General features: G+C 42.0%; 1 protein-coding gene across 1 annotated transcript; it reads right to left on the minus strand.

Moving 5' to 3' along the window:
• Positions 1–421: 421 nt before the first annotated feature.
• LOC109623360 (chromosome-associated kinesin KIF4) lies at positions 422–2,226 on the minus strand. Its single transcript, XM_020077905.3, has one exon. It carries the CDS (start codon positions 2,175–2,177, stop codon positions 786–788), a length of 1,392 nt encoding a protein of 463 aa, XP_019933464.3. The 5' UTR covers positions 2,178–2,226; the 3' UTR covers positions 422–785.
• Between the last annotated feature and the right edge of the window lie 11,286 nt (positions 2,227–13,512).

Raw genomic sequence — 13,512 nt, forward strand, 5'->3', positions numbered from 1 at the left:
TGGAAGAATTCCTGGTGGAATCCCTAAAGGTTTCCTGGAGGAATCCCTGGAAGAATTCCTAGAGGAATCCCTGGAGGAATCCCTGGAGGAATTCCTAGAGGAATCCCTGGAGGCATTCCTAGAGGAATCCCTGGAGGGATTCCTTGAGGAAGCCCTAGAGGAATTCCTAGAGGAATCCTAGGAGGAATTCCTGTAGGAATCCCTGGAGGAATTCCTGTAGGAATCCCCGGAGGAACTCTGGTAGTAATCCCCGGAGGAATTCCTGTAGGAATCCCTGGAGGAATTTCTGGGGGAATCCCTGGAGGAAATTCTGTAGGAATCCCTGGAAAAAATCTTGTGGGAATCCCAGGAGGAATTTTTGGAGGAATCCCTCGAGGAATTCCTTGAGGAGTCCCTCGAGGAATTCCTTGAGAAATCCCTGGAGGAATCCGTGGAGGAATTCCTGAATGAATCTCTGGAGGAATTCTTGGAGGAATCCCTGGAGAAATTTCTGGAAGAATCCCTGTAGGATTTCCTGGATCAATTCCTGGAGAAATCCTTAGAGGAGTTCCTGGAGTAATCCCTGGAGGAATTTCTTGAGGAATCCCTGGATAGGTTTTGAAGTGTGTAGTTTCGCGGTAACTTCATGCATAGTAGTCCAATATTGCCCATATCTGAACCATTAATAGCTTGCTGCACTTTAGGAAAATTTCCAGCTAGTTGTACATTTTTTGAAAAGTGGAAATTTTTTTTTGTCCCGATAATTTGATAGACATATATTAAGAGCACCAATTTATCACCAACATTTAAACTTTATTCGATTTCTGATCCGAAACGTTCCACGATAGACTCTCCTTCCGAAATCGGCCCAAGATTTCGTCGGTCCGTTGTTTGAACTTATCACTGTCGGTCAGCGTCAGTAGGTTGCCTATCCTGTCCAGTGTTCCTTCGGCAAGTGACGCTCGGAATTCCAGTTGGTTGGACTTTTTCACGGCACTTTGTAGTTTGGAGTTAGTGGTCCGAATTTGTTCTTGGAGTTTCTTGAAGGATCTATCATGTTTGGAAACGACGGTGGGCGTGGATTGTGCTTGGTCTAGCGCTTTCCGGAGATCTTGGTTCTCTTGTTTGAGGCGTTCAATTTCTTCCCGAATGCTTATTTCACCTCCGTTGATGGTCGGTTTGTTGCGAATCCGGAGAGCCCGGTCTGCATATCGGAGGGTGCTCAATGTTTCATCCACGTTGTAGTCAGCGGGTGAAACGCAGGCGATCATAAGCGTGATCGAGTTACCGCCGAGAGAATTCTGCAGTAATCTGGTTAGCTTGGAGTCTCTGTATGAAATGTACCCTTTGGTGTTCTGATTTGATCCCAACGCTGCAATTACGTTCCCCAGAGCCAGTAAGCCCTTGTTGATCTGAATACTTTCGCGGAGGCGATCGCCGACTGCTCGTGTTTTCTTCGATCGTTCTGACCCAGCCAGATCCACTAGGTGTAGTTTGGACATTGTCACTATCTGATGATGCTTGATTCTCCTCACAGTTAGCGTGAACATGGTATGGCTTCGATTGGAGTCCTTATTCATAGAAGTTGGAGCTACCGCTCTTGCACTAGCCCCCTGTATCATCCATCGCAGTGCTTCCTCGGCATTATTCACAGGAACTTCCGTTAACCCCGGGATTATCACTCCCGTCGCATCCTCCCTAATTCCGACCATTTTCTCAAACCTGTTCCGATACGATAGCAAATCGTACACATTCTCTTGATACAGCTCAACGAACGAACAGGTCACCACACTTCGGAACTCTCCACAGTCTTCGATCTTATCGAACAGGTCCATCATCGTCCTCGGTATGATCCCCTGACTGTCATCATATTTTCCCTCGAATGATGTTCCCATCGTGTAGGTCTTCCCAGATCCGGTCTGTCCGTACGCCAGGATGGTGACATTGAACCCCTCCAACAGCTTCTCCACAATCGATTTGACACTCCTCTCGTAAACCTCCCGCTGGCAACTGCCCGGATTGAACACGTGGTTGAAAGTGAACTGCTCGCTGCTGCGGACGCATATCCGCGGTTCATCCGGATCGGTCTGCTCGGTGACAGTTTGGCAGCCCATTCGGATCTCCGACGGTAGCAGCGGTCTTATTCGAACTGCGACCTGAACCGTTTCCGGAACCGATGCTATGCTGTGGGTGCTCATTAGTGGTGACCGAAAGGAGTTATTTAGAATTTGAGGGGAAATTTGTTTGTTTGCTCCAGATGTAATGACTTCCAAAATAAATTACTTGTAATACATGTGATAATTTGACACTGTTGAAATCTAGAAGTGTTGATAGTCATTTCAAGTTGAACAGTAGGCTTGCGTGAATATCAAGTGTTGGGTAGGGTGTCCAAAGAATGAGTGTTTGAGAAGTCAAGAAGCTCAACCAGGCTCAACCCAAGATGTGCATATTAGAAGCATTTTCTAAGAATATTTAAATTCAGCATAACATAGCGTAGGTGACTACAAACCTCCAGGGATAGCTGTCCATAGAGACGCTTAACACGTCAAAAAAGGCGCCTGAAAATTTTCATACTTTTCAATGAACGAACTCTTTGATTGACACCTCTGGCCAGGCCCTTATTATGCTTAACGGGGATAGAAAAGAAATGATGATTACCTATTAGCTATTACTCCAGAGATTTCACCAGGAATTCGTCCTGGGATTCCTCTAGGTCTAGGTATTTCTCCATGGATCCTCCAGGGATAACTTCAGGTGTTTTTCCAAGAATTCCTCCAGAGATTCCTCCACCGATTCTTCCAGTGATTCTTCTAGGAATTTCTCCAGGTATTTCTCTTGGAATTCCTCCAGGGATTCAGAAAAAATACTACACCGCTAACAGCACGGCCACGTAGCCCACTATTCCATCAGGGATTCATCAAGAAGTTGCTCCAGGGATTTCTCCAGGGATTCTTCCAGGAATTTATCCACAGATTACTATAGCAACTCCTGCAGGGATTCCTCCAGATACTTATGGAGGCATTCCTTTGGAAGTTCTTTCAAGCATTCCTTCAGGAATTCCTCCATAGATTCCTCTAGGGTTTCCTTCAGAAATTTCTCCAGGGAATTTTCCTGGAATGCCTCCAGGGATCCTTCAAGGAATTCCTCCAGAGATCCTCCAGGAATTCCTCCAGGGTTTCCACCAGGGTTTCCTCCAGGAATTTCTCCAAGGATGCCTCCGGGACTTTCGCCAGGGATTCCTCTAGGTATTTCTTCAGAAATTCCTCCAGGCATTTTTCGGGATTTCTTCCAGAAATCCTTCCAGGAATTCCATTAGGAATTCTTCCAGAAATTTCTCTATTATTTCTTCAAGGAACTCCTCTAGGAATGCTTCCAGAAATTCCTCGAGGATTTTTTATGAATCGCTCTAGGTTTTTTTTTTCAGGCATTCCTCTAGGAATTTTTCCAAGAACTCCTCCAGGAAATCTTCTAGGAATTCCTGCAGGAAATCTTCTAGGAATTTTTCCAAAAATTCCTCCAGGAAATCTTCTAGGAATTCCTCCAGGATTTTTTCCTGGAATTTCTCCAGGAATTCTTCCAGGAATTCCTCCAAGAATTCTTCCAGGAAATCCTCCAGGAATTCCGCAAGGCATTCCTCTTGAAATTAATCCTAAAATCTCTCTTAGTAGTCTTCCAGGAATTCCTCAGGTATTCCTTTGGGAATTCCACCAGCAATTCCAGCGAGAATTCCTCCAGGGATTCCTGTAGTAAATTCTCCAGGGATTCATGTAATAATTCCTCCAGGAATTCTTGCAGGATTTTTTTCAGGAATTCCTTTAGAGATCCTTTAGACATTCCTCCAGGAACACCTCCAGGATTAGTTCTCCAAGGATTATTAAATAGGGCGGAATTAAAAGGTTCGAAACTGATTAGACTCATTCTTTCTTCATTGTTTCCTGAGCTTCGCCAGATCAGATTTCCAGCAAGGGGCCCAGGAGTTTCCTATGAAATTTCTCTAGAAGTTCTATCAGGGATTCCTTCACAAATTTCTTCTAAGATGTATCCAGTACCTTTTGAAATGTCTTCAGATTTCTTTTTTCTGGGAAAAAAAATATTGAAAGATTCTCAGAAATCGCTCGTGTAGAAATTCCCTACAAAACTACTGGAGATATTCCTTAAGAAGTTGTTGGAGATATTTCATAGTAACTAAAAAGGGAATTCCAGATGAAAGTCTAGGAATACCACCATAAGGATTTATAAAAAAAAACATCTGGAGGATTTCCATGATCAAAATCTAAGAGTATTTCCAGAATGAATTCCAGAATAACCTGAAAGAATTCTAGCAGGAAATCCTAAAGGAATCCTGGAAGAAGCTCCTGGAGGAATAACGGAAGGATGGAATGAAGAAATCCCGGAAAAAGTTGTTGAAGTACTAATGGTAGACGTTCCTAGAGAAGTTCTTGTAGGTACCCCGAAAGAATATCCTGAATAAATTCCAGAATGAACTGTTGGACAAATCTTAGAAGGAACTCTTGGAAGAATCTTGAATTATTCTCCAGGAGTCTGGAAATCCTGAAGAAATCTTGGAAGGAACTATGAGAGAAATCCGTAAAGTTTCTTCTAGAGGAGTCCTAAAATAAGTTCCTGGATGAATGCCGAAAGAAGTTACTCGAGGAAGGATTTCCTTGATAAATCCCATAAGGTATTCCTGTAGGAATCCCAGAAGGAATTCCTTGAACATACACATAAGAAACATCCAGAAAAAAACTCCTGGAGGAACACCAGGAAGAATCCTAGAATGTATTCCTGTAGAAAGCCTAAAAGTAACGATGGGAGAATCGACTGTATTTTGTGCGAATCGGATTTAACGGCTACGCAGGCTTAATACATCAAAACGAGTTGTTATCTAACCCGACGTTTCGACACTTTGGAAGACACCATCCAAAGTGTTGAAACGTCGGCTTAGATAACAACTCGTTTTGATGTATTAGGACTGCACAGCCGTTAAATCCGATTCCTAAAAGTAACTTTCGGAAGAAAATCCCGGAATGAATTCCTGTGGGAGTCTCCGATGAATATCAGAGTGAACCCCGAAAGGAATGCTTGAGAATATCTCGGTTGAAATTATTGGAGGATGGTACAAAAAACTCCTGATAGAATCTTAAAAACCTCTACAGGAAACCCTGAAGGAACTCCTGGAAGATCCCATGCTATCAAATATCATAAAAATTTCATGAGAATCCCCGGTGAATTCCTTGTTAGTTTTCCGGTGGAACATCGAATTTCAAGATGACCTTCTACGAAACCCCAAAGATAAACCTTCGAACGGAATGCCAAAAGATTCATCATTAAATTAAACAGGCTAAAAGAATTAAGGTATAGTAAAACAGATACAGATATGATAACATTGAGAGAGCGAACAGCGTTAATCGAACATTGCATCGATCACGACCACATGTTCAATCTAGGCCAGTGTTAGACAAAAGCAATCACACGAACACACTCGCATTTCTAGAAATGTGCCATATCACTAACACACCACACACAGTAAATCATCGCACAAACATTAGTGGGTTAAACTCAACATACGCAGCCATCTTACAAACCTTTTGCGAAACATTTCAAACCCATCAAACAACTAATGATCCACCATCTTCAAACCAACCGTTACCTCCACCAGATGTGTAGTGCGAAGAATTTTGTTGCTTCATTAAGTGAAATTAACAAAACTCGCCACGTTTCACTTTATATCCTACATCCAATGCTCAATAGTTTAGACACCGACAGTTATCTGTCAACCCAAACGAAAAACGATTAATCAGAATGTAAGTGAACTATCGGAACATGATGTAATCCACACAATAATGCTTCCCATAATTACAGTATCCCCTGAAGAAGACTCTAATACGAGTCGAAACGTTGAGAAAAATCTAAAACTATCGTTTTAATTCCCCAAGAGTGCAGTGCCGAAATTAGTAGCTCTAGAAATTTCCAAGTCTATTTCGTAAACAACAAGACCACGAAACGTAAAAGACTAAAGATAAACGTATCATATCAACCGCCGTATGCAGTGCCCAATAGCGCACTGCATTGTTTTTATTTTGTATGGCATTGGACGTTTCTTGGCCTTGTTGTTCACAAAAATTCTGTAAAATTAAAAGAGAAGGAGTGAATTTCATGCTGTGCCCTATAGTGGAAAGCATAGCCAAAAGCTTTTATGATTGGCCACTTCGGCAAAACAGATGTGTTGTGTTTTCTATCAGAAACATGTCCCCTGCCCAGCGAGCCAACAAATAATCGGTATCGGATCACAATCGTCATTCTCAATATTTACGCTAATACCGTTCAAAAGGACATGACAGATACCGTTGAGTTGGGGCATTTTGGTCACTTGTTAACAGCAAATATGTGAAAGCCATGCACAATCAACGAAAAAATAACTTCTACCAAAACATCATAGAAGTCAAATATATACAGGGGATAGACAAAATGATCGGGACAGGCAAAATTTTCACTTTTCAAAAAATGTTCAACTAACTGTAACTTTTCGAAAAGTGTATCGAATATTCTCACATTTTTACTGTAAGTTTATCAACTCGTTATGTCTCAGTGGTTCAAATTTGGAAAAGATAGGACAATTTTTCACGAAGTTATAAGGTTTCTTGAAAAAAGTAAAATTATTCGATAGCCAATTTGGAGCTGTTATATCTCCGGATTTAATAAACCGATTGCAATGAAATTTTGACCATTCATGACTTAAATTATGAACTATGGAAAACATTTGACATAACTTGAAATTTCCAGATATACCAATTAAAAATAATTAAATAATGTTATAAAGAAGTTATGCTGTCTGCGTCAGTTTTGTTCGTCAAGGGGTGTTCTCTAATACCTGCTGAAATCAAAATTCACCTCAGAACTCCTACTGAACTGAACTGATACAACATCTGAAATGCAACAACTCTAATTTTTAAACAGTCCTTACTTTAAAAACAGCAAATATTAGTATAATATTGAAATGTTTTTATCAACACAACATTAATGTTAGATCATTCAGAACCATTACCAGTCATAAACTTCCAATGATTCACGGCTCTACGAGGAAAATGTGTTCACTTGGCACAGATATGATGGATTGATGGACATTAATTAGTGTGGACTCCATTTGCAGATGCTGGAGGATTGGTGCGGTCGGATTGGTTCCACTGATCAATGGCCATCCAGTCAGACAAACTCGGACAGCGAAAAATAATTGCTCATGAGAGCGAGCCCCGGTGGTAGCCAGACCCTCAATTGGTACACAATTGAGAAACCCCTCGGATAGAAAAGAGGAGGTTATGAATTGGCAATTGGGTGTAATTAAGTGTGGCATTATCAGGGATCGGATGCGTAATTGCCCTGGAGCTGGAGCGACGCAATCGTGACGGTTTTGCGGATTTCCCGCAGCTGTCCATCCTGCTCCAGGCCGGGATGATTGATTTCGGTAATCATTGTGATCATTATCGGTTCTATGTATTTAAATGATTGGCTGAAAATTGAACAGAGCATCCATTGTTCTGCTGCGGTTTCCAATTTTCCACCACGTTAGCAGCGGATAATGCTCGGCGCAGATTCTGGTATGGTATAATTGGCTCCTACGAATGAAACCAATCCGGCTGTTATGCGTTGTGTAGACCAGACCACATCACGAAGTGGTAAAAAAAATGGAATTCGCTGTAACGTTTTGGCGTCCATGTACCCAACAAAAACAAGTGTTTGATGGGCAAACTGTGAAATTAGATTTATGAAAACTTAGATTTAGATTGCGATTCCCTAGTTGTTAACGTTTAAATTACCACGCTGATGCCTTGTGAAGAATTAGCATTAGGGGTACTCACTAAACAGATTAAATTGCTGCGTAAGCCATGATTTTCTGTTTATTTGAAATGTTTCATGATTTTGCGAATGAAAATATCAAAGATTGCCTTGGTGATCAAGACGTTTAATCAGTTTAATCAGTTTACGCTGTTAAGTGAATCCCCCTATTAAGTTAAAATTCACAAATACAAAAAAAAACTAAAAAAAACCACGCTGATGTCTAAAATAATCAATGTTTGGAAGTTTCTGAAGTTCATGAAAAAAATGGTTTATGGACGGGCAGCAAAATGGTGAGTCTATAAGGAGAACGTCCAACATAACTCTGGTCCGCAAAAGTTCCTACCTCATGCTTCCACGGGTCAAGTGATGACAAAGACCGCCAGCTAAGACTTGTGTGGTTAGTTGGTAGTACAGCCCGGGCACTGTTGACCTTCTGATTTCAGCTAGATTGAGGAGGTACGTCTCCTACCTACCTACTGTTTCCGAAACCAAAAAAAAACGTGACAGAAACCGAAAATGAAATATTACGAACTGATTCAATGGCAGCGACTTCAAGCGCGAAACAACGGACAAGAATTGGAACTTGGAATGTATTAACCCTAGCCCAACAGGGTAAACTGGGCACAACTAGCCAATAAGACATGCCGTATGAAGCTTGAGATCCTAGGACTGAGCGAAGTCCGTTGGCGGAAGTTTGAAGAACACAGATTAACGTCGGGCCAAAATTTGCTGTACTCTGGCATAAGAGGTGAACCCGCTCCTCACCACCAACTCCACGGCTCCTTGCTCAGCGCTCACGCCCACGCTGCGCTCATAAAGTGGAAACCTGGTGGCTGTTCGGGCTCTAAAGAAGTTGATCATCAATATTAATTTCTATTCCCGATCAGCCTAGATAGCCGTGTAGTGGCGGTAGCAGTTACCTCAACTGGCTAAGAATATCACTACGGATTGCCTAATCCAGTGGTAAAAGTCCACCAAACAAGCGACCCCTAATTCATGGTGTTAAGCGTACCGTGCCTAGGAATGAATGGTTAGGGGGGTCTAATAAAAACTTAACCGTGAACGGAGCCTGTGGAGTACCAGGGCACCCTCCACAGTATGTTGCCCTTACTGTGTTAAACGGAGCAATGACGCAGTGGACCTTATTTGTCTCCGGGATAATCGGCCACTTTTCTTACGTCTCAATTCCGAGGCTTAATAAAAGTGGGTAAATGAAATTTTTTTTTATGGCAGGAATTAAGTTCGTACAGGTAAACCTTCATCACGCAAAAGGTGCTTCTGCTGTGTTGAGTCGAAGGTTTAAAAAAGAAGGACTGGAAGTGGCGCTTATTCAAGAGCCGTGGTCCAACAAACGAAAGATTCTTGGTGTTCTGACACAAAATAGTAAACTATTTTATGATGAGCAACAAGATTCTCCCAGAACCGCTGTCTTAGTACGCAAAACGTTAAAATGCTATCCTATTACAGAGTTTATCAGAAAGGACATTGTTGCGGTCATGGTAGAGGTACCAACCACTAGAGGTAAAACTGAGATCGCTGTGGCTTCAGCTTACTTTCCTGGTGATGTTCCTGAGGTACCTCCTCCTGAGATCGCATCATTTGTTCAATTCTGTAAAGAAAACAACAAATCGTTTATCATTGGCTGTGACGCCAATGCGCATCACACGGTTTGGGGTAGTACGGATATTAACAGTCGAGGTGAGTCACTATTAGAGTATCTGTCTTCCAACAATATAGACATTTGCAATAATGGTGATAAACCTACTTTCTCAAATGTAATCAGACAAGAGGTCTTGGATCTAACACTGTGCAATGCTGCAATCTTTGACAAGATCACAAACTGGCACGTGTCAGATGAGATTTCTCTATCTGATCATAAACACATAATCTTCAATTGGAGTGGTGGAGATTACTCTAGAACCGCATTTAGAAATCCCAGGAGGACAAACTGGGATCAATATGTAGAATTGTTGAATACGCATTCATTTACAATGGGAGAACCTATTGATTCAACCCAAAAGTTGGAATCATTTTCTCAAAGGGTAAATGAAAGTATCATCAATTCCTTTAACGGAAGTTGTCCCACCATACAATCGTCTTCTACTAGAGACGTGCCATGGTGGAACTTTAAACTGGATCGCCTTAGAAAATTTTCTCGTAAAATGTTCAATAGAGCGAAACAAACGGGAGATTGGACTCAGTACAGGAAAGCCCTGACTGAGTACAACAACGAAATACGAAAATCTAAAAGAAAGTCTTGGATGCTGACATCTCTCTCTCTTCTTGGCGTAACGTCCTCATTGGGACAAAGCCTGCATCTCAGCTTAGTGTTCTATGAGCACTTCCACAGTTATTAACTGAGAGCTTCCTCTGCCAATGACCATTTTGCATGCGTATATCGTGTGGCAGGCACGAAGATACTTTATGCCCAAGGAAGTCAAGGAAATTTCCTTTACGAAAAGATCCTGGACCGACCGGGAATCGAACCCGTCACCCCCAGCATGGTCATGCTGAATACCCGTGCGTTTACCGCCTCGGCTATATGGGCCCTCCTTTTACCGCCTCGGCTATATGGACCCTCCTAGATGCTCCTGGATGCTGACATGTGAAAACATAAACAGCACTCCTGTAGTTGCAAGACTACAGAAAACGCTCGCAAAAGATCATTCAAATGAATTGGGAAACCTGAAGCGCGACGATGGAGCTTTTACCAAAACTCCTCGTGAAACTTTGGATTTGATGATGGAAACCCATTTTCCGGGTTCGGTTCTAAGTGTGGATTCCAATGATACTATATCTCTGGAAGGTGAAGGATGTCCTAGTATAAACTCTTCGGAGTCAACTAGGACAATAAACACCACCTCAGATTTAGCTGATGAAATCTTCACGAAGGCCAGAGTGGAAAATGCAATTAGATCTTTTCAGCCTTTTAAATCTGCAGGAGTTGATGGAATATTTCCAGCACTGATTCAAAATGGAGAAGCGGTGTTGGTACCATCACTAGTTGAGATGTTCAAGGCTAGTTTAAGATTGAATTACGTTCCATCGAAATGGAGACTTGTAAAAGTTATCTTTATACCAAAAAAGGGGAAGCGAGACAAGACGCATGCCAAAGCATACAGGCCAATTAGTCTTTCTTCAGTTTTGTTGAAGACTATGGAAAAGGTTTTGAAGGATTTTATCAATTCTTCTTACATAAAAGACCATCCCCTATCTGACTTCCAGTTTGCTTATCAATCTGGTTAGTCAACGGTTACAGCACTTCATTCGCTAGTAACAAAAGTGGAAAAAACGTTTTCAGCAAAAGAAATAGCTCTATGCGCCTTTTTAGACATAGAAGGAGCATTTGATAATGCCTCCTATTCATCTATGAAGCGTGCCATGGAGAACAAAAACTTCGACCAATGTATCATACATTGGATTTATACTGTGCTTGCAAAAAGAGAAATCACCTCTGAGCTGGAAAGTTCTTATATAACAGTAAGGGCAACGAAAGGTTGCCCTCAAGGAGGAGTCCTCTCACCACTATTGTGGTCCTTAGTTGTAGACGATCTTCTAAGAAGCTTGAAGGAAAAAGGTTTCGAAGTTGTGGGCTTTGCAGACGATATAGTCATAATAGTGAGAGGAAAGTATGACGAAACTGTTTCGGAGAGAATGCAAAGGGCCCTAAACTATACACATTCATGGTGTATTAAGGAGGGCCTTAGCATCAACCCGTCAAAAGTCGTAATTGTCCCTTTCACTAGGAGAAGGAAGATCAACCTAAAAGCTTTTCGGCTTGGAGGGATACAAATTCACCTAGTGATCGAGTCAAATACTTAGGTTTGATACTGGATGCTAAACTGAACTGGTATGCTCAAATTGAGTCCGTGATCGGTAAGGCAACAAGTGCGTTCTGGTTATGCTCCAAAACTATTGGCAGGAAGTGGGGCTTGAGACCAAAAATGATAATGTGGATTTATACTGCCATAATCCGCCCAAAAGTGACGTATGCTTCCTTTGTCTGGTGGCCAAAAACGAAAGAGGCTACCACACAAACAAAGCTTGCGAAAATTCAACGTCTTGCGTCCATTGCTGTTACAGGAGCGATGCGAAGCACTCCATCAAAAGCTTTAGATGCGATTCTCAATCTGCTACCTTTGCACGAGTACGTGCAATTAGAAGCAGAAAAGGAATTGCTGAGACTTGAACGAGTTGAAATGTTTATGCCAGGTGATCTTGTAGGTCACCTGAGCATTTCACAATACTTCCAAAATAGGCCAGTAATGAAAATGATTAAAGACTGGATGAAACCTGTGGAGAACCATGATGTTCCTTACAAGTTGCACGAAACAACTCGTGCAGATTGGGAAGTCGGAGGTCCCACTGTTCGTCAAGGGTCAATCAAATTCTTCACAGATGGCTCAAAAGTTGGAATAAAAACGGGAGCGGGAATCTACGGCCCTGGAATACAAATTTCAGTGGCGATGGGACACTATCCTACGGTGTTTCAAGCAGAGATTCTTGCTATTTTGAAATGCGCAAATATCTGCCTTGAGAGAAAATACAGATACGCAAATATTTGTATTTTCTCAGATAGTCAAGCTGCACTAAAAGCATTGTGCGCTTACAAATGTACTTCAAAGCTTGTCTGGGAATGCATTCTTTCACTGCGCAGGCTGTGCCAAGGGAATTCAGTAAACTTATACTGGGTTCCAGGTCACTGTGGCATTGAAGGAAATGAAATGGCAGACGAGCTTGCTAAAAGTGGTTCCAATTTACAGTTTGCTGGTCCAGAACCATTCTGTGGTATATCAAACTGTATAATTAAAATTGACCTGAAACGCTGGGCTGAGCAGAGGGTGATATCCAATTGGATGGACGTCAAAAATTGCAATCAGTCAAAACGATTTATAACACCAAATGCTTATAAAACCAAAAAGCTCTTAGAGCTCAACAAGAGAGCTCTATGTACATACACTGGCCTAGTAACTGGACACTGCCCGAGCAGGTATCACTTGAAAAATATTGGCCATATTCAGAGTGATATCTGTCGTTTCTGTAATACGGAACGTGAAACCTCGGAACATCTGCTTTGCAGTTGTGGTGCTTTATACACGCGCAGGCAAAGATTTCTAAATAGTGGTTGCTTGCAACCCAGTGAGATCTGGTCTGCAAAACCTGGGAAGGTCTTGGAGTTTATTAATTCCATTGCACCTGACTGGGAGACGACGCGTCGTGGCAGTAGCTGATTATAATCTTGACACTTGGTAATTAGCTGGCTAGATGCGAATATCAAAACGGGACATGCCACAAAAGTTCAGCCTATTGGACGCAGTGGCTTAATTTCCCCAACAGGGGAGGAAAAAAAAAAAAAAAAGTGGAAACCTATTAATGATAGAATCATTGTAGCCAGATTCAAAACACGGGTTTGAAATTTTACTATGATCCAATGTTACGTGCCAACCGATGCTACCGAATTGCAAAACAAAGAGAACTTTTACAGTCAACTGAATGCTGTCGTAACAAGATTCCGAAAGGTGATATCAAGATCCTTATGGGCGACTTCAACACGAAGGTCGGTTCGGACAACTCGGACTATGAGCACGACATGTACCGCCATGGTTTCGGAGATATGAGCGAAATGGAGAGCTGTTTGCAGAGTTTTATGGCAACAATGACATGGTGATTGGGGGATCGCTCTTTCCTCATCGACCA

This window comes from Aedes albopictus, chromosome 3 (genome assembly GCF_035046485.1).
Source record: "Aedes albopictus strain Foshan chromosome 3, AalbF5, whole genome shotgun sequence".
NCBI classification, from domain to species: domain Eukaryota; kingdom Metazoa; phylum Arthropoda; class Insecta; order Diptera; family Culicidae; genus Aedes; species Aedes albopictus.